At 51.2% G+C, this 21465-nt stretch overlaps 1 protein-coding gene across 2 annotated transcripts; it reads right to left on the bottom strand.

The window, feature by feature from the left end:
- Positions 1-125: 125 nt before the first annotated feature.
- On the bottom strand, positions 126-14368 carry LOC137439956 (transmembrane protein 120B). Of its 2 annotated transcripts, XM_068136254.2 has the most exons (12): positions 14077-14334; positions 11596-11714; positions 11264-11380; positions 10784-10843; positions 10187-10282; positions 6858-6947; positions 5292-5357; positions 4865-4926; positions 4661-4753; positions 2742-2806; positions 2557-2625; positions 126-584 (listed from the first exon to the last, which is right to left on the bottom strand). In XM_068136254.2, exons 1-12 carry the CDS (start codon positions 14137-14139, stop codon positions 468-470), a joined length of 1017 nt encoding a protein of 338 aa, XP_067992355.1. In that variant the 5' UTR covers positions 14140-14334; the 3' UTR covers positions 126-467. The 2 variants fall into 2 exon arrangements, with proteins under 2 accessions (XP_067992355.1, XP_067992356.1); XM_068136255.2 differs by lacking the exons at positions 2742-2806; positions 4865-4926 and having other exon boundaries at positions 14077-14368.
- Between the last annotated feature and the right edge of the window lie 7097 nt (positions 14369-21465).

The raw sequence follows: 21465 nt of genomic DNA, 5'->3' as shown, positions 1-21465 counted from the left end.
TGTACAACTGTCTCAACAACTGCTTACAAAGCAAAGTTTTTTTTGGTTCAATTTACAAATGTCAAAACAATGGTGTTTGCGCCAGTACATTGTGACCCAGTCATGGTTCAAACAAAACAAACAAATCAGTTTTGTTTGAATATTTATTTTACTTAAAGTATTGCTTATAGTTTTGTGACGAGAAGAGAATTTTTTTTTTTTTGCCTTTTCCTGATCAATGTTGGATTTGCATTGCAGCTCAAAGGGGAAGTGAAAGTAACAACATAACTAAATGCACTTCCTGATCTACAGCACAACCTGGTGTAGACAAAAAGGGCAGCAGCGTTTTTTTGTTTTTGTTTTAAATACAAGATCTGACCTTCAAAATATACAGTATCTTGATCTGTCCATCCCAAATTTCTGGTCAGAGCGACCCTTACACCATGCACTCCCCCACCCACAACGATTTTGGGGTGAGTTTCAGGCAATCACCGCATCTTTGATTTGCTCTCCGTTTTTCTCTGCACCTTCTGTTGCACAACTCTCAGTGTTGTAAGGATATTCCCCAGAAAGAGCACGAGGAAAGTAACGGCCAAGACGAAGACCTGCACACACCACGGGGCAACGTATGGCTCAAAGTACTGGTGAGGTAATATTGTATATTCTGCACATAAAATGAATCGACATTTTCAACAAAAAGAAGGTATCTGCGATCACAAAGCGATCACCATGGGTAGGCCATGCCTGCGATCCAACGATTGCAATATTGGTTTCGGCCAGCCATCCGACCTTGACCTTCATTCAACATTTAGGGATATAGTGGAAATTAACAAAATGTGTCCCCATCTACAATATATCCATAAAACTCAACATCGAGAAAATCGGAAGAAAATTATTCAAGTTATGACCATAAAGGTGTTTTTTGTTAATTATTACAGGTCGTTAACCAGTGTGGCAGCTACATTCAAGTGTAAGGTGTGCACAGAGTGAGCTGCAGATGGAGGAAATGTTGAGTTGGATCTTGGAGACGGCGTGAAGCTGGAAGGTGTGAAAACATTTTGCTACCTCGGAGACATGCTGAATGGAGAAGGTGGATCAGACTCGGCAACGGTTGCTAGAGTGAGATGTGCATGGAAGAAGTTTTGGGAACTGAGTGGCATGCTGATGATGAGGGGAGTGTCGTTGAAGCTGAAGGGAAAGGTGTATGCTGCATGTGTGAGAAGTGTTATGATTTATGGGAGCGAGACATAGGTAATGAACGTAGAACAGCAACGAAGGTTGGAAAGGGTGGAAATGCGAATGGTTCGACGGATGTGCGGAGTATCGTTGAGAGAGAGGAAGACAAATGATGAATTGCAAAAGATGATGGGAATAGAGCCTGTGATTGATGCTGTGAAGAGGAACAGGTTGAGGTGGTTTGGTCATGTGTTGAGGAAGGATGAAAGTGACTGGTTGAGAAGAGTGATGGAAATGAATGTAGTAGGAAGTAGAGGACGGGGAAGACCGAGAAAGACTTGGCTAAAGATGGTGGAAGAAAAAATGCGGGCAAGGGGGTTAAAAATGAGAGATGCAGAAAATAGGGCAAAATGGAGAAGATTGTCATGGGGACCGCAAGGCTAACCCCCGCTCTAGTAGGGAAAATGGCCTTTAAAATGCATGTTGTTGTGTGTGTAAAACCACCTTTAGAGGCCATTTTTCCCCGCAAGCGGGGGTTGGCCTTTTTCGGGAACTGTGGTTGTTGTTGTTTTTCGGTCCCCTTTTTGAAGCAATGTTTTACGGCCAGATGCCCTTCCTGACGCCAACCCTTTTTGCCGCCTTTTAACGACAAGCAGGGAATTACCAGTGAACTGGTACTCAATTAGCCGACCTCGGAAGGATGACAGGCTGAGTCAACCCCCCTGGCGTTAATTCAGCGATTGACCGCTGAATTAACGCCAGGGGGGTTGTGTATATATATATATAATATATATAACTGATTACTATACCTGATTATACTATAATATTGTACTAATATATAATATTATATAATATATATAATATTATACTGATATAACTGATTATATATAACTGATTAATATATATAACTGATATAACTGTGTGTGTGTGTGTGTATATATATATATATATATAACGACACTCAGTAGAGAGCATACCTCCACCTGATTGGCCCTATCTCCCAATGGTGAAGAATCACTTTAAATTCTAGTAGCCGGATCCGGATCTCCACCAAAATCTAATCATCTCGTCCTTGTCACATACGCTACGTTGCTGCCAAATTTCGTCTGAATCCGTCCACAACTTTTTAAAATATTTTGATCACAAACAGACAGACAAACAGGGGTGAAAACATAACCTCCATCCACCTTTGGTGGTGGAGGTAATAAATAATAATTTCATTATTTATTAAATAAAATAATTAATTTAATAAAAAAGAGTCATCTGTGTGTAGTCCATGTGGAGCAAATAAACAAGTATCCCACATTTATCATGCAAAAATCACAAAGCTGCCCATCTCAATTTGTCCCACCAAGGATGGATATAAATGGTGGTGGTCATGGTATTGAGCGTGGCCCTTACCTGCCACTCCTTGCAGAAAGGGTGCCTTGCCAGCTTGAAGAGCGTGATGGCGTTATGCAACTGCCAGAACTAGCAAACACGTGCACACACAAACGAACATTCGATAATCATTGCATTTATTGCACAACTGTGTGAAACGCAAGATGTTCTCACTCAATACAATGTCGACAATCGACTAATCTCACATGGTCGGCAAAGATGAAGGGTAGCAGAAAAGTGAGCCCTCGCCACATCCATGACTGGAAACCCTCTTTGAACATATCAAGGGGAAAGCACAAGATGAACAGCATGAGAATAACTCTGTGATATCGGAACCGCTTACACCATGTGTACAGGTTACGGCCTACAGACCAGGTCAGTAAAGCCAGATCATTGGACTACAAGTCGAGATCAAGGACAAAAACATAACGTGCCTTGTGGACAAGTGGAACAAGTGGAATCTGCAGCAACTGCAAAACTTATTTTATGAACTCCTGCTTTTCTGTACTATGTGGTGCTATCTACATTTTAAGCATGCGAGGATGGCATCAGAAGGCTAGGCCTAAATTGAATAGCAGAGGTGAAAATCTAAGAGAAAAGGAAGAGTAAGAGACAAAAATGAAGTTGGGAAGAAGGGGACAAAGAAAGAGGAGTATGTGGGTAGGAAACAAAAAGGAGGTTGGGAATAAGGGGATGAGGAGGAGAGAGAGAGGGAGTATGTGGAACACATGTATGGAAGTCTTTGGGGAATTCCTCCAATGTAGATCACCAAGTTTTAAGGAAGGCATGAATCAGCACGTTTTTTTGCTCGGTACAAAGACCTGCCTCAATAAAACTCCACCAATGATCACCGACACTGCAAGAAAGAGCAGCGTCATCTGATCAAATTCTGAACTGGTAGCACAGACTGGAAACAACTCACGTTGTCCACAAAGAATCATTCAAAAAGGAAGAGGCCAAGTCTTTGTTCTTGCTGTATTCACTTGAAAGAGCGACAATTCTGGTGACCTTAGTTGATCTTTCACAATCGTTTTGACTAAATGGGACAAACTGCCTGTTCAAACATCTGTTCATTTATATTACACTTCCTATCCTTTGCATAGCCGACTGCAGACAATTAACACAACATTCCTTTCTCACACCTCATTTTTCAATTGTCAGATCGCATGAAACTTGTGTGATACTCTTGCAAAATGAGGAGAGGGTCAACGTGCAATTTGAACAAACACATGTGCTGTGTTGTAATGGATTTTTTGCATTCCAATCTAAATTGGAGGAATCTAAATTGGAGGAATTCCAGATCACGTTCCACCATGTATAATACTTCGGGATTTAGAAAAGACAAACAAAAATAAATCGATATCAAGTAAAAGACTGCATGATGGTATCTCTGCCTTCTCTGCAGTAAGCTGCACTAACAGTAGAAATATTACAAAAGAATAACTTTCACAAATACAGGTTGAGCAAGCTATTGCATAAACCATGAAGGACATTAATCAATACAATTGAGCCGAGCATAGTATAATGAGGGGCACAACATAGCACAGCAATGAGGAGAGCACAAAAACAGAAAGGGTGAGGAGTGTGGCGAAACAGCGGTGGGGAGGGGGATGGGGGTGGAAGGGCCGTACCAGAACCAGAGATGGGGGACAAAGGGCGCGCCAGAACTGGGGAAGAGGGGAGGGGGCGAGGGGCAAGCCAAAACCAGGGATTGGAGGCGAGGGGAGAGCCAGAACTGGGGATGGGAGGAGCGATCCAAAACCAGGGATGGGGAGGCGAGGGGCGAGCTAGAACTGAGGATGGGGGGGGAGGGTGGCGAAGGGCAAGCCAGAGCTGGGGATGGAGAGCGAGGGCAAAACCGGGGATGGGGGGGGGGAGGGCAAAGGGCGAGCCAGAACTGGGGATGGGGGGAGACGGCGCGGGGCGAGTCAAAACCAGGGATGGATGGAGCGAGGCGTTCACCAGAACCAAGGGTGGGGGTGAGGCCACTTCAGAATCGGGAGTGGGGGCGAGGGACATGCCAGAACCGGGAGTGGGGGCGAGGAGCATGGAGAAATGTGATGAGCGTGAGGCAGTGACGACAGTGGAAAAACACGTCATGGTATGAGAGAAAGAAACAACGGACCAACAGTGAGATCCATATTGTGCCTTTCTCCGAGAGCCCTCAGCCGGTACAGGCAGCCGCTCTGGTAGTAATATTGAAGAAATTGCACAAAGCCTGTTACGAACACAAAATGAAAACATGTCAACAATACATATATTAGTTTCTCTATGAAAAACGAACACATTGGAAATGAAATCTAAAAAAGAATCCCAATCCTCAACTCACTTTGATACAAAGAAAAGTAAAGAAACTGACTGCGGAATATCTGGTACATTTCTCCATCTGGCCTGCAGAAGAGAGGCAAGTCGAAAGAAATCCGGGAGGGTTTCAAGGGTATCGTGTAAACGGAACGCGGTAACGAGCTCGATACTGGCGTAGTGTTTACATCCGAGCTCACAATCAAAAATAAACAAATTTCACACACGATGCATAATACACATCGTGGCAACTCCTCCTGGCAGACGAGGTCACGCCGATACGGCAGCTGACATATCGCATCGTCCCATGGCCAGGTCATCGTGCTTGCCCTTTACCCAGTGCTTGGCTGGCAATAGCTAGCCCGGCTTTTCTGGAAATGTATTTTTTAATCCCCCATCACCACACACCGCCCCCATTTCGCCATCGACCCATTCCCCATGCCGATAATGCTTACCATGTCAGCATGACTCCAGAGAGAAATGTCGATACATAGTGATGCGTTACCCACCAGCCTTTTATCCTGAAGTACAGAGAAAGTGAAACTATAAATGTCAGCCAGAAGAAGGCACAGTCAGATACATATTTGCCACTGAGCCTCTTGGCCATGCAGGTTGAATTACGATGATAAATAAAGCTAAACGTAGATAAACATATTTGATGGAGAGGGTGAGAAACGTTGGAAGGCAGAACGAAGAAGGAAGTCACACACAAACATAGCAGAACAACTGAGAAAGAGGGGCTGTGGAGGTGGGGAGGGGCTGTGGTGGGGGTGGGGGAGTTGTGGTGGGGGTGGGGGAGCTGTGGTGGGGGTGGAGTGGGGAGGGGCTGTGGTGGGGATGGGGAGGGGCTGTGGTGGGGATGGGGAGGGGCTGTGGTGGGGATGGGGAGGGGCTGTGGTGGGGGTGGAGAGGCGCTGTGGTGGGGATGGGGAGGGGCTGTGGTGGGGATGGGGAGGGGCTGTGGTGGGGATGGGGAGGGGCTGTGGTGGGGATGGGGAGGGGCTGTGGTGGGGATGGGGAGGGGCTGTGGTGGGGATGGGGAGGGGCTGTGGTGGGGATGGAGAGGAGCTGTGGTGGGGATGGGGAGGGGCTGTGGTGGGGGTAGGGGGGGGCTGTGGTGGGGGTGGAGTGGGGAGGGGCTGTGGTGGGGGTGGGGAGGGGGGGTTGTGGTGGGGATGGGGAGGGGCTGTGGTGGGGATGGGGAGGGGCTGTGGTGGGGATGGGGAGGGGCTGTGGTGGGGGTGGAGAGGCGCTGTGGTGGGGATGGGGAGGGGCTGTGGTGGGGATGGGGAGGGGCTGTGGTGGGGATGGGGAGGGGCTGTGGTGGGGATGGGGAGGAGCTGTGGTGGGGATGGGGAGGGGCTGTGGTGGGGGTAGGGGGGGGCTGTGGTGGGGGTGGAGTGGGGAGGGGCTGTGGTGGGGGTGGGGAGGGGGGGTTGTGGTGGGGATGGGGAGGGGCTGTGGTGGGGGTAGGGGGGGGCTGTGGTGGGGGTGGAGTGGGGAGGGGCTGTGGTGGGGGTGGGGAGGGGGGGTTGTGGTGGGGATGGGGAGGGGCTGTGGTGGGGATGGGGAGGGGCTGTGGTGGGGATGGGGAGGGGCTGTGGTGGGGGTGGAGAGGCGCTGTGGTGGGGATGGGGAGGGGCTGTGGTGGGGATGGGGAGGGGCTGTGGTGGGGATGGGGAGGGGCTGTGGTGGGGATGGGGAGGAGCTGTGGTGGGGATGGGGAGGGGCTGTGGTGGGGGTAGGGGGGGGGCTGTGGTGGGGGTGGAGTGGGGAGGGGCTGTGGTGGGGGTGGGGAGGGGGGGTTGTGGTGGGGATGGGGAGGGGCTGTGGTGGGGATGGGGAGGGGCTGTGGTGGGGATGGGGAGGGGCTGTGGTGGGGGTGGGGAGGGGCTGTGGTGGGGGGTGTGGAGGGGCTGTGGTGGGGGGTGGTGAGGCGCTGTGGTGGGGGATGGGGAGGCGTAGATGTTTCCAGAATTGGCAAGGTTTAGTAAAGGGGGGAGGGAGGTAAAATGGCCTACCGTGAGCCATTGGTGATTAGTATACTCTCACGGATTGTGAGGGTACAGTAGTACCAAACGAGCAGAAAGTTGAAAATTTCATCCGTCACCCTGCACACAACCAATTTCATCAGCAACCAATTTCATCAGCAACAAGTGCAAAATGCAGTGGAAAACTACTACCACAAGGGCACTACAACCTCATCCTGCCTTCAATAAATTGTCCCAAGCATTGATCAGCAAACCACTACCTCCAACAACACCATTGCATTCGGATTTGCGACAAATTGAGCACGTCACATTTTACTTCCAAATGTTTTGATAATTTCCAAAGCTTCTGAAAGACATTTTGGCGAACATTTGAGTTTTGGAAAACGAGAGGACGATTAAGCAATTAAACGTTTACTCTCGACATTTATTGGCTGCCTGTATTTACAGTCTTTACCGTCGCTTTAGTCGATGCATTTGTCTGACCTCCACCACACACACCACCACCGCTACCGTTACCACATTAATGGTCTCAATTAATCCCACCTTGTATGGATATAATAAGTGAGAGAACGTATTTGATCCCAGTCTTTCATGACCCGGCTGGCCAGGCTTGGCGTTTCACAAAAGGGGCTTCGGGGAGGAATTTGCAATTTGTTCAGGGTGCTGGTAATAACTCGCCTACTCTTCACAAAAGACACCATGGGATATTCAATGACCACCAACAACTCGTGCTGGCAGACAAGTCCTCCACATGAACATCATTCCAAAAGACGGCACACACAGACACGGTGCCCTGCCAGGGTAACAGTTTACATTGGGGCCGAGATTTGAATCCTGGCTCGACAGCTCAAAGACTAGTGCACACGCCCACCCTCCTCTATCATGGCCACCCTCCTCCATCATGGCCACCCTCCTCCATCATGCCCACCCTCCTCCATCATGCCCACCCTCCTCCATCATGCCCACCCTCCTCCATCATGCCCACCCTCCTCCATCATGCCCACCCTCCTCCATCATGCCCACCCTCCTCCATCATCATGCCCACCCTCCTCCATCATGCCCACCCTCCTCCATCATGCCCACCCTCCTCCATCATGCCCACCCTCCTCCATCATGCCCACCCTCCTCCATCATGCCCACCCTCCTCCATCATGCCCACCCTCCTCCATCATGCCCACCCTCCTCCATCATGCCCACCCTCCTCCATCATGCCCACCCTCCTCCATCATGCCCATAGTCGTTACAATGGCGGTAGTCCGTTTGCATCAGCATTAAAGGGCTCACACCTGAAACACCGCTTCGCCTCATTTTCCCACTGCAGTTACCATACTTCTCTCAACATACTATCGAGAACGTTCATCGTCCTCAGCAGTCATAATGGCTTGTAGTCTAATCTTCGGGAGATGGAGACAGTCTCTATGTCGATCTACATGCGACACGAGTCCACACCTTTTGGTTGCCTTATTGTCTTTAGACTTGGAGCAACTTGGGGTGGGAAGGAAAATGCTATCTGTGAATTAGGAAGCACTAGCAACGCTACCCGCCCTATGGGCGAGGCTTCAATTGGGAGGCCCAAAGGAAAAGGCAAACTATCAGAAATTGAAGACTTTTATTTTTATTTTAAACGATTTATATAAACATCCGTTAAATCATATCACATGCAAATCATCAAAATCTAAACAGTATTTGTAGAATTTCAATAAAAGCCACATCACTGTTCATAATCGGTAAATATTATTCCATCGTGTTTGGAAAAACTGGAAAATTGGAAAAATGTGAAAAAAAATTGGAAAACAATATAGCGGATTTTACTCCAGGTGGTCCCAGGATTACCCACCCAAAATTTCCTTGGGATCGGTTCAGTCGTTTTTGCAGTACCTGGGAAAATATGGACAGACAGACAGACAGACCGACAGACATTTGGTGAATTATAGTACACTACTCACAATAAGTTAGGGATATCGGCAGGTTCTTCGGTGTGGTTGATTTTGTGTATTAATTATGTTGAAAAAAGTTGTTGGTCCTAATTCTATGGTTATTAATGAGTGAAAAAACACAGCATTCTTGATTTCAATACCCTAACCCTATAAAACCCCTATAAAACCTATAAAACCTATAAAACCTATAACCCCTATAAAACCTATAAAACCTATAAAACCTATAACCCCTATAAAAAAATTAACTCACTCCCACAATATCCCTAACTTATTGTGAGTAGTGCAAGATGACTAAAATCCCTCTTTGGGGATTTGGGGATTCACAAATACGTGAATTTGAATTCACAGGGTTAATCAGAAGCAGCCCTATAAATAACTTTTTTTGTGTTGTTGTTATCAATAAATTTAGGATGCGACTTAGTACAAAGTGATATTAACTTAAGATCTCTCACAAACTACAAACTGTGAAAGACACCTCTCTCCATGATGTTCTACCCAAAAAGGCAGCTTCGATGATGCAAGAGCAGCCTCACAGCAAGGATTACACTGGGTAGTTTGCCTTTGCCTTCCCAGTGGTAGCCAAGGCAGGAATTTGTAATTAGGCCAGCGTGCCGGCGACAATTCGCCCACTCTTCGCAAAAAGACACCGTGGAATCTTAAAGCCAACCGACTAATGCTACGAGATGGGACACCTGGCTTAATGTCCACACCTGGCTCAACGTTCATCCAAAGGGACAGCCTTGTGATGCAACGCGCTGCCTGGAAAACACCAATCCGAGTCTATAGTCAGGTCGAGAATCAAACCTAGACTATTTAACTAGTAGGGAAGTGCACCACTTCTGTATGATTCCATTCTTTTAACTGCTTAAAGTGAACCCTTAGAAATCAAAATTTCAAAAAGATATTTGAGCATTTCAGATGTAGCCAAAAAATACCTTCAACATTGAGGCTCATCACCCACTAATTTCCATCCAATTAGCCACCCAAAGTTTGGTTCATGGAAAAAAAAAGTTGGTCAAACTTCAATTGACCCCCACTCCACCTCTCTTCCTGTCTTTTTAATATTCTTCAAAACCTCCCTAAGATTTGAAGTATGTAGATGTATCTAGCGGCCATTACGAGGGTTTATTGTTGTACTCCCCTCACCTGCCCATATGAGGAGCTCAAAGTTTTTTTTATCACTGGATTTGAAAACCTTCAAATCGGTTTATCTTTTTCTCGGTTGAAAGAAACCATCTAAAAACACCAGAAATCGAGAGATCTCGCAGAACTCCTCATTTTAACCTATAAAAGTGTGTACCCTACTGAACACAAATTCAGTGAATGAGAGGGTGGGGGGGAGGGGGTGGCGATACACAAAGTAGTTAAGCCATGACACTTGTCAAACACAACAGCTGACTGTGCGTCATTGGTCCAACAAACCTGTAACTGACAAGGAAGGAGCACGCAAAAGAGGTCACAACGAGGATGATCGTCAGGTACAGCTTGAATTTCTCATATTCATCTTTGTAGGCAAACCTGGAAAAGCAAACAAAACCCACACTCGGAAAAGGGAAATGGAAGAACCGCCTGTAGAGGCCATTTTCCCCCGCAAGGCGGGGGTTGGCCTTTTTCGGGCACCGTGGTCCCCTTTTTGAAGCAATGTTTTATGGCCGGATGCTCTTCCTGCCGTTAACCCTGTTGGTCGCCTCTTGCGACACACAGGGAATTACCAGTGAACGGGTACTCGATTTGCCGACCTCAGGTTGAGTCAACCCCCCTGATGTTAATTCCGTGATGGACCGGGATTCAAACCCAGGATCCTAGGATCCCAAGCCGCACCCTAACCGCTAAGCCAACACCAGGCATAAAAAGGGGAAATGGAAGGTAAAGCAAAAATACTCCAGTTCCAACACGGGAAAGCTTTCTGGAAATTGCGCATCAATTAGGACAAAGGTAAAGGTTGAGGACATCGTGGATGACGGTGACAAACACCTACGATAAGGGGGCGGCAAAGTAATTACCAAAAACAATACTCACTTCGCCTGTCTGCTGAGCAGCGTCACATTGATACTTCCGAGAACCAAGCCGAGGTACAAGCTGGATGGGGACGATGGGGCGGGAGCAGGCCGTCACAATTGGATCTTAAAAGGCAATCTATGATTGGATCCGACAAGGCACAGATTCTATCCTACGTGGCACATTTCTGTTAGCAGTGAAAACAATCAGGAGAAATCCTATCAATCTCATGTTAACGACGATAAGAGTAGGGGATGCTAAGATAAACAAATCAGGACAGTAACGACACCATCGGGTCTGCTCTGGTGAGGACAATTAGAAACATGGCAGCTTACAATGTGCACGGCAATACTACTCACGTAACAGCTAAAGGTGCTGCAAGAAATTCGACTGTAAGAGCTCGTGCAAGGTGGGTACAAGAGAATGTGCTACAATGGGGGCGGACAATCGGGACGCTGCCGGATAGAACTCCAAAAGCCGTGATCCGGGACCGAGTCGCACCTGTTCTTTTGGGGTAAAAAGGCGTCCATGTCGAAAAACACCGCCTGCCTCTCCTTAATGCTCTGTTGCAAGGTGTTGACGGTGGCCAGCTCCTCAGCCGACGCCTTGGTTTGATACCTGCCAAGTATTTTGAGGATAAGCCAGGTATATTCTCAAAAATATAATCAAATGCATGGAAATAATACAACGTCGTGATCTCGGCTAATCTGTCATATGGATGTCAATGTTTGTTCACATTCCCCCCCCCCCCACACCTTCAGACCCCAGCATCCCTGCGCTATCACAATCCCTGCACCTACAAACCTTCACCCTCCCTCCCCCCCACATCTTACTGGCGGAGATGCACCCACAGCTCCTGAAGCTTCTGTTTCTGGCATCTAATCGACGCTGAACAGGATGTCTGGAGTTCTGTCACTTCTTGGAGCTTTTGCTTGTACTGTCGGTGCGCCTCCTTAAGGTAAAGTAGGGTAAAAGAGAGGAAGGGGAAGGTCACTCATGTGTGTGTGTGTGTCATGTGAAATCAGCATTCACAAAATAAAAATACAGGATCAGATAGATTGCACTTTCACTGGTATCACAATTGGATGTCACGTGGTGGATTAAACCCAAAGTCACGTCCTTTTTTGACCTTGTGTCACGTTGGAAAGACCGATGACGTCACGGTGTGACAATTTTGTATCCGTCAGTCACGATGCACTGCAGGAACATCCAAGTAATATTCGTCTTGGGTGTTACAAGGACACTTCTTAACCATATCTAAACCCAACAAAACAACCAAATAACTATGACAAAGTTAGAAACATAATCCAAAAGTTGAATCTCGCTGGATCGTAATGGTTAGAGCGTCCGCCTCGAGTCAGGGAGGTCTGAGGTTTGAACCGGCCGAGCCGTGCCAAAGATCCTCCACCTGCATCAAGGTTCCTCGTCAATAAAGCTCTCGTCATCTATCTATAATTCCAGCAATCTCTGTGTGTGTGTGTGTGTGTGTCTGTGTGTGTGTTTGTTTGTTTGTCTGTGACCGCTGTTTCTCGACAACCACGGGTCCGATATACTTTAAACTTGCCAGGTATATTGCTGGGGACCCGAGGATGTGCCTTTTCAAGGTTTCATATTAATCGGACAAGTAGTTACCGAGCTATGTCCAAAAAACGATTCAACCAATCAGAGAGCAGCGAGCTATCACGTGTGCCGAACGTGCCGAACAGACTCTGCCTCGGACGGCACATTTGAGAGCGTATTCATTTATTTCACGTTGGCAAACTATGTTGGCGTTAAACTATGTTTTAAAACTAATTAAAACTAATTTGCGATTCTTTCGCTTTCCTGCGCGTTTGTGCACGCTATGGCGATTTCTTTACCAAACTCCGCAAGCCGTTCGCTTTGGACCAAACCATTTCATGTAAATAGAGGGGGGGGGATTGTCACCGTACTCGCAAGCCGTTCGCTTTGGACCAAACCATTTCATGTAAATAGAGGGGGGGGATTGTCACCGTACTCGCAAGCCGTTCGCTTTGGACCAAACCATTTCATGTCAATAGAGGGGGGGGGGATATAATTTTAGATATATATATATAGTACGGGCATGCCCTAGTCTATCTATAATTCCAGTAATCTCTGTATGTCTGTATGTCTGTGACCGCTGTTTCTCGACAACCACGGGTCCGATATACTTGAAACTTGCCAGGTATATTGCTGGGGACCCGAGGATGTGCCTTTTCAAGGTTTCATATTAATCGGACAAGTAGTTACCGAGCTATGTCCAAAAAACGATTCAACCAATCAGAGAGCAGCGAGTTATCACGTGTGCCGAACGTATCGCAAGCCGTTCGCTTTGGACCAAACCATTTCATGTAAATAGAGGGGGGGGGATTGTCACCGTACTCGCAAGCCGTTCGCTTTGGACCAAACCATTTCATGTAAATAGAGGGGGGGGATATAATTTTAGATATATATATAGTACGGGCATGCCCTAGTATTAGTAAATGCACAGTATGACTTATTGCAAACAGTAGGGCAGTTACCAATACACCTCTCGATTGGGAAGGCTCATAAGAAAGAGGTTGCGAGTTTAACAGTGAGGAAAAAAACATCATCGAAGAGATCAAAATTAGGAGATGAACACGGATTCGTCACGTGTTGCGCGTGAAGGACAAAGATACACCGACAAGAGCAATATGCTGGGTACGAGACCACAAGAGAATGGTTGGAGGCCGAGAGAGACCTGGGGTGTGTTCACAGTTCAGTTACCAGGTTTTTTGCGGAGCGCTCGCCAAGTGGCTTAAGCACTCAAGCAAGCACTCCGTTGGACACCGTCGATACGGAACGCCTGGCTTGGCAAGCGCTAGCTAGCCGATTGGTCACTGAACACGACCCGTGGCGACGCACCGTCCAGAAGGAAATTTAAAGCAATGAAGGTCATCCAAAAATAATATTGGACAGTGGGTCCAAGAGCGACGAAAGTGGTGAAAGTTCGAAACGAGCTCCACATGTGATGATTGGATAATAAGCAACAGATACAGTCGGATATTTAACACAAGGAAACCGCAACGATCAGCGACAAGTCGAGTACGAAGTAGCGACCACGCCCCCTCCACAATAAAACAATGCACAATGGAAGCGTAAATAAATTAATAGCTGTCGACACCCCGCCCATTCGTATTCGGAAGCTTGAGGGGAGGATGGGAAAGAGTGATGGAGACGGATCGTAAAAACATGGAAGGGGCAGAAAGCGAACAACGGAAATCAAAGCAATGGTAACCGTAGATCAGGGTGACCACACGTAACTTGACCCTGAGTAATCACATGACACGGACCTGCAGCCCCTTGTACTCCTCGTCCAGCTCTTGCCACAGCGTGAGGCAGCCATTGAGCGCCATTTTGCCGGGAGGAGCGAGCGCGGCCTCGACAGTCCCCACCACCTGACTCCCGGCTCCCTTCTGCCTGAGGTGAGACCTCCACCTCCACGTACCGGTACCGGCCGCCACGCCTTTTCCAACCACGAACGCCGTGCAACAGAGTGGACGGGCGGCACGTCGTGCCGTCACCACCGTCAGAGGCCGTGATGACGCAATGACGTAGAGTTTGCGTGCTTCCTATTGGTCCGTCGATGAAGTAACTTGAATGGTTAACCGCTGCGCGTTAATTTGCAAAACCCACAATCTTCCCAGGTTTGCGGTATAAAAGGGGATGTTTGAGTAACACGATTAAGTGATTACTCATTGGTGAGCTTCAAAAAGGTCATGCTATGCATCATGTAATGACCATAATTATATATATATGTGACGTCACCGGTACCTTTCGCACTCTTGAACACAAATGTAAAAAAACGATGACATCCCTAATTAACTCAACATTCAAAAAGATTTATAAAACATGTTATCGAAATAATTATTTTTAAAACCTTTATTTACATTTACGCTTTACATAAATGACATGTAGGACAAAGACAGCATATATTATAGTGTTTACCTGAGTTAAAGGATATTAGGAGACGTCCGTGTACTTTTACCTGTTACAACTTGTTACAACTTACTTCCTTGTAATACAAGGACATTAGGAGACATTGAAGGAACTTGCGCTCCAACGCGAGTCGAAAGAATTGACGCGACCAAAGACGGAATTCGTCCGAGTTGCTTTATTGAAACAAAACAGCTCAGGTATTCTGACAAGCCCGTTTATCGGGCAACAATATATATACACATTTATGTCGGGAAGTTTGCCCGGCAAAAGCTATACCGGGCATGCCCGGGTATCAAGGGCGAGCCTTGGAAAGGCGAGTCTGGCTGCGGCCTGGCAAGTCGAGGCTGGGCGTGCCCGGGCGCTCTGGACGAGCACTGGAAAGGCGATAGCGGGCATGCCCGGACGCTCTGGGCGAGCCCTGGAAAGGCGATAGCGGGCATGCCCGGACGCTCTGGGCGAGCCCTGGAAAGGCGATAGCGGGCATGCCCGGACGCTCTGGGCGAGCCCTGGAAAGGCGATAGCGGGCATGCCCGGACGCTCTGGGCGAGCCCGGGAAAGACGAGACCGGGCGTGCCCGGGAGGTTCGGGCGTGCCCGGGAACAGTGAGTCCGGGCATGCCCGGGAGAGGCGCGTCTGGCCGTGTTCTGGCCGGTGCAAGGCGATTGTGTGCATCCAGCGGTAACCGCTACACACGCCCCTCCAGAATCGACCTGCACCGGCAAGGTCAATTTAAGGGGGGTCCGGATGACCCGGCCGAAGCGACCCCTGGAGGGTCGTGGGGAGGGGTCCGACGTGGTGGTGGGTGGTCGAGCGGGGGGAACTGTGGACGGGGGGCGGCCTCGCCGCGGAGGAAGGGCCAACCGTGGTGGTCGGTCGACGTCCATGTGCGCCGGTTTGAGGCGGTCCACAGAAATCCGGTCCGGCCGGCCGCCGAAGTCGACGATGAAAGACTTGTCGCCCCGTCGCAGGACCCGGAAGGGCCCGTCGTACGGCGGCCGGAGTGGCCCCCGGTGCGCGTCATGACGCACAAAGACGTACTCCGCTGTGCGAAGCGCCGGGGGGACGTAGGACTGGGGGCCACCGTGGCGGAACGTCGGCACGGGGCAAATCGTCGGGCGGCCTCCTGGAGGTCCGAGCGCTGGCGAGCGGCGGACCAGGGACTGGTGGCGTCAGGCATGAATTCGCCCGGGACGCGGAGCGGCTGGCCGTAGACGAGCTCGGCGGCGGACGCCTGGAGGTCTTCCTTGGGGGCCGTGCGAAGGCCCAAAAGGACCCACGGCAGCCGGTCCACCCAACCGTCGTCCTGAAGGCCGGCCATGAGTGCGGCCTTCATGGAGCGGTGAAACCGCTCACACAACCCGTTGGCTTGGGGGTGGTAGGCCGTGGTGCGGTGCAGCGTGACCCCCAACGAACGGGCGACTGCACCCCAAAGCTCAGACGTGAACTGTGGGCCGCGGTCGGACGAGATGTCCGCTGGTGCGCCGAAGCGCGCGACCCAGGTGGCGATGAACGCCTGTGCCACGTCGGCGGTGGTGGTGGAGGTGAGGGGCACGGCCTCCGGCCACCTGGTGGTCCTGTCCACCATGGTGAGCAGGTGGGTGAACCCCCGCGAGGGGGGCAGGGGACCCACCAGGTCCACGTGGACGTGGTCGAAACGCCGTTCAGGCACGGCGAAAGGTGCCAGCGGGGCCTGGGTGTGGCGGTGGACCTTGACCCGCTGGCAGGCCGTGCAGGCGTTGGCCCAGTCGCGGATGTTTCATCGAAGGCCGTGCCAGACGAAACGTGCCGACACCAGCTTCTGAGAAGCTTTCCGGCCCGGGTGAGAAAGGCCGTGGATGGAGGCGAAGATGCGGCGCTGCCAGGAAACGGGCACGATGGGGCGAGGCTGGCCCTGGGAGACGTCGCAGAGCAGGACGGTGCCCGCGAAAGGAATGTCGGCCAGGCGGAGGCCCGTGTCCGCCGCACGGAGTGCCTGCACCGAGGCGTCGGTGATCTGGTCGGCCGCCATGAGCGCGAAGTCCACGCCGAGGTGGACCGCGTTCGCGCTGGCCCGAGAAAGACAGTCGGCCACGGGGTTGTCTTTGCCGGCGACGTGCCGGATGTCCGTGGTGAACTCCGACACGGCGGAGAGGTGGCGCTGCTGGCGGGCCGACCACGGCTCCGTGACCTTAGCCATTGCGTAGACCAACGGCTTGTGGTCGACGAAAGCCGTGAACGGGCGGCCCTCCAGGAGGTGTCGGAAATGGGGAACGGCCAGGAATAGCCCGAGCAGCTCGCGGTCGAACGTGCTGTAGTTTAACTCGTTCGGCCGGAGTTGCCGGCTGAAAAAAGCGAGTGGCTGCCAAACCCCATCCACCCATTGCTCATGGACGGCGCCCACTGCGTAGTTGGAGGCGTCCGTAGTGAGGGCGATGGGCGCGTTGAGCACCGGGTGAGCCAGCAGCGTTGCGTCGGCGAGGGCCCGTTTGGCGCTGGCGAAGGCCGCGTCCATGGCCGCGGACCAAACAATGTTATGCTTGGCCGGCTTGCCCCGGAGGGCCTCATAAAGGGGCCGCATGAGCTGAGCAGCACGGGGCACGAATCGGTGATAAAAATTCACCATGCCGAGGAACTCTTGGAGGGCCTTGATGGAACGGGGACGCGGGAACGTGGTGATGGCCTCGACCTTGGTCGGCAGCGGCACGGCCCCGGTCTTGGTGATGCGGTGGCCCAAAAAGTCAACGGTCGTCGCGCCGAAGTGGCATTTGACCGGGTTGACAATTAAGCCGTGCTCGCTGAGGCGACCGAACAGTGTTCGGAGGTGGAGGAGGTGCTCGGTGTGGGACGTGCTGGCGACGAGGATATCGTCCAGATAGACGAAAAGAAACGGCAGGTCGCGCAGCACGCCGTCCATCAAGCGCTGGAACGCTTGGGCCGCGTTCTTGAGGCCAAACGGTATCCGCAAAAATTCGAACAGGCCGAACGGCGTGATGACGGCCGTCTTCGGGACGTCGGCCGCCCGGACAGGTACCTGGTGGTAGCCCCGTATCAGGTCAATTTTCGAAAAGATGACCCGTCCCGCCAAACGGGCAGAAAAGTCCTGAATATGCGGGATCGGGTACCTGTCGGGGGTGGTAGCGTCGTTGAGACGGCGGTAGTCGCCACACGGGCGCCATCCACCCCCCGGCTTTGGCACGATGTGCAGTGGCGAGGCCCACGCGCTATCGGAGCGCCGCACGATGCCGAGGTGCTCCAACGCGTCGAACTCGGCCTTCGCCACGGCGAGCTTGGCCGGGTCGAGGCGGCAGGCCCTGGCGTAGACCGGCGGGCCCGTAGTGGGTATGTGGTGCTCGATCCCGTGCCGCACCGCGACAGCCGAAAACGTCGGCCGCGTGAGGGCCGGGAATTCCGCGAGCAGGCGAGCGAACTCGTTCGCTGCCGGGAGGGCGCACGCCAGTTCGGTCGGCGCGGAGCTGCTCATTGTGCACGCCAGGGAGCTGAAGGTCTCGGCGTGGACAAGGCGACGTCGTTTGACGTCGACCAGCAGCCCGTGCGCGCAGAGGAAGTCGGCGCCCAGCAAAGCCACGGGGATGCTGGCGGTAACAAAAGTCCATTGAAAACGCTGGCTGCCGAAGCAGAGGGTGACGACGCGTGGGCCGAAAGTGCGTATGGCCGAGCCATTGGCAGCGACCAAAGAGGGGCCGCAAACGGCGTCCCGCCTGTCCTGCTCGGAGGCGGGTATGACGCTCAGTTGGGCGCCGGTGTCACACAGGAAACGCCGCCCAGATGCTTTGTCCCGAATAAACAGCAAGTTGCCCGAGTGGCCGGCGCTCATGGCTGGGAATGAATGCCGGCCCGGCCGTTTCCCGACCTGCCGAAAGTGCACGGGGGCCGGCACATCCGAGCCTTGTGTCCGAACCTGGCGTGGTAATAACACCACGCCCGGTCAGGTGGAGGCCCCGGCCGTCGTGTCGGAAGCGGGCGGTGCGGCGTGGCGGCTGCCAGTTGCACCGGCAGTTCGGCCTCCAACCGCGCAGGGCGCTCGGGCGTCGTGGGCGTCGCCTCGGACGGCGGCGGGCTCCAGGTAACCGCGCCGATGTGCTGGCCCGCCGAGGAGATCTTATCGGCTTCCCTGGCGAGGGCACGGGAATCCGTGATCAACGTGCCAGCCAGGGCGAGGCGTACCGGGTGAGGCAGCTGGCGAAGGAACAGCTCGCGGAACAGAAAATCCGGAGAGTGCTCACCGAGCAACGAGAGCATATAGTCCATGCGCTCGGACGGGCGCGTGTCGCCGAGCTCGGGCAGAGCGAGCAGTTGCCGTGCGCGTGCTGCCGGTGAGAGGGCGAAAGCGTCGAGGAGGAGTGTCTTCAGCGCGTCGTATTTGTCAGCAGCCGGCGGGTGCTCGAGGAGGCTCAAGGCGCGGGCCGCGGTGGCGGAACCGAGCGCCGCCACAACATGGTGGAAGCGGGTGTCTTCCGCGGTGATGCCTCGCAGGGCGAACTGGGAGTCCGCCTGGGCAAACCAAACAGCCGCGTGAGCCTCCCAGAAGGTAGGCAGTTTAAGCGTCACTGCCGTGTCCATGTCGGTAGGTCACCAATGAAGGAACTGCGCTCCAACGCGAGTCGAAAGAATTGACGTGACCAAAGACGGAATTCGTCCGAGTTGCTTTATTGAAACAAAACAGCTCAGGTATTCTGACAAGCCCGTTTATCGGGCAGCAATATATATACACATTTACGTCGGGAAGTTTGCCCGGCAAAAGCTATACCGGGCATGCCCGGGTGTCAAGGGCGAGCCTTGGAAAGGCGAGTCTGGACCTGCCCGGGCGTGTTTGGCTGCGGCCTGGCAAGTCGAGGCTGGGCGTGCCCGGGCGCTCTGGACGAGCACTGGAAAGGCGATAGCGGGCATGCCCGGACGCTCTGGGCGAGCCCTGGAAAGGCGATAGCGGGCATGCCCGGACGCTCTGGGCGAGCCCTGGAAAGGCGATAGCGGGCATGCCCGGACGCTCTGGGCGAGCCCTGGAAAGGCGATAGCGGGCATGCCCGGACGCTCTGGGCGAGCCCTGGAAAGGCGAGAGCGGGCATGCCCGGGAAAGACGAGACCGGGCGTGCCCGGGAGGTTCGGGCGTGCCCGGGAACAGTGAGTCCGGGCATGCCCGGGAGAGGCGCGTCTGGCCGTGTTCTGGCCGGTGCAAGGCGATTGTGTGCATCCAGCGGTAACCGCTACAACATCACACATTTTACCTCAGCTTCACCATTGTTTTTGAGATATTGTGCTCCATATCGGTTGTAGCCCAATCACTCAATGGTGAAGTATCAGTAAATTCTCTGATCTGGATCCGTATTCGCATCTTCACCAGAATTGAATCAATTATTTGTTACACGCACCACCCTCTCCCCCAAATTTAGTCTGAATATGTCCACAACTTTTTCAGATATCCTGTTCACAAAAACAGAAAACATAACCTCTGCCCACCTTCGGTGGCGGAGATAATACGTCAGAGATAGAACACCACACCTCACAGGTCATGGTTCGATTTTTGGGGCAATGTTTTTTTTATGGCCGGATGCCCTTCCTGACGCCAACCCTTTGAGTCGCCTCTTACGACACGCAGGGATACGGTGTACCTATTCTAAACCGGGGTACACACCGGTAATAAACAGGAATAATAATCAGAAATCGATAAACTGGGTATCAAAACAAGGAAACTCCGCACTATCCACAAAATGTTTCACAAAAATCAATGCATCCTGAGAATGTACCTGCCGAGACGAGAAGTGGGGAGCGACCAGATGGAGCTCAACCAAGTGCACAGAATGACAACTGTAGGATTGGCTAAGTTTGTAAAAAGTGCAACAGACTACCAAATCAAATTTGGAAGCAAACACGAAGACAACAAACCAGAGAAGGTATTCTGAACAACCCGAGCAAAAAATTTACAAAGACAGGTTGGAATGAAATATGTCACACAAGAAACAGAAACAACGAGTACCCCCTAAAGACTGCAAAAAAGAAGAAAAAAATATAGAAGGAAATATCAACAGATATTTGTATGCAGTTTTGAGGCTTTTGTATGCAGTTTTGAGGCTTTTGTATGCAGTTTTGAGGCTTTTGTATGCCGTTTTGAGGCTTTTGTATGCAGTTTTGAGGCTTTTGTATGCAGTTTTGAGGCTTTTGTATGCAGTTTTGAGGCTTTTGTATGCAGTTTTGAGGCTTTTGTATGCAGTTTTGAGGCTTTTGTATGCAGTTTTGAGGCTTTTGTATGCAGTTTTGAGGCTTTTGTATGCAGTTTTGAGGCTTTTGTATGCAGTTTTGAGGCTTTTGTATGCAGTTTTGAGGCTTTTGTATGCAGTTTTGAGGCTTTTGTATGCAGTTTTGAGGCTTTTGTATGCAGTTTTGAGGCTTTTGTATGCAGTTTTGAGGCTTTTGTATGCAGTTTTGAGGCTTTTGCATGCAGTTTTGAGGCTTTTGCATGCAGTTTTGAGGCTTTTGTATGCAGTTTTGAGGCTTTTGTATGCAGTTTTGAGGCTTTTGTATGTAGTTTTGAGGCTTTTGTATGTAGTTTTGAGGCTTTTGTATGTAGTTTTGAGGCTTTTGTATGTAGTTTTGAGGCTTTTGTATGTAGTTTTGAGGCTTTTGTATGTAGTTTTGAGGCTTTTGTATGTAGTTTTGAGGCTTTTGTATGTAGTTTTGAGGCTTTTGTATGTAGTTTTGAGGCTTTTGTATGCAGTTTTGAGGCTTTTGTATGTAGTTTTGAGGCTTTT

The sequence above is a fragment of the Myxine glutinosa genome, chromosome 14 (genome assembly GCF_964187855.1).
Source record: "Myxine glutinosa chromosome 14, kmMyxGlut1.1, whole genome shotgun sequence".
Classification (NCBI taxonomy): domain Eukaryota; kingdom Metazoa; phylum Chordata; class Myxini; order Myxiniformes; family Myxinidae; genus Myxine; species Myxine glutinosa.
The sequence above is the reverse complement of the archived record's forward strand: the minus strand, read 5'-3'. Positions and strand labels throughout refer to the sequence as shown.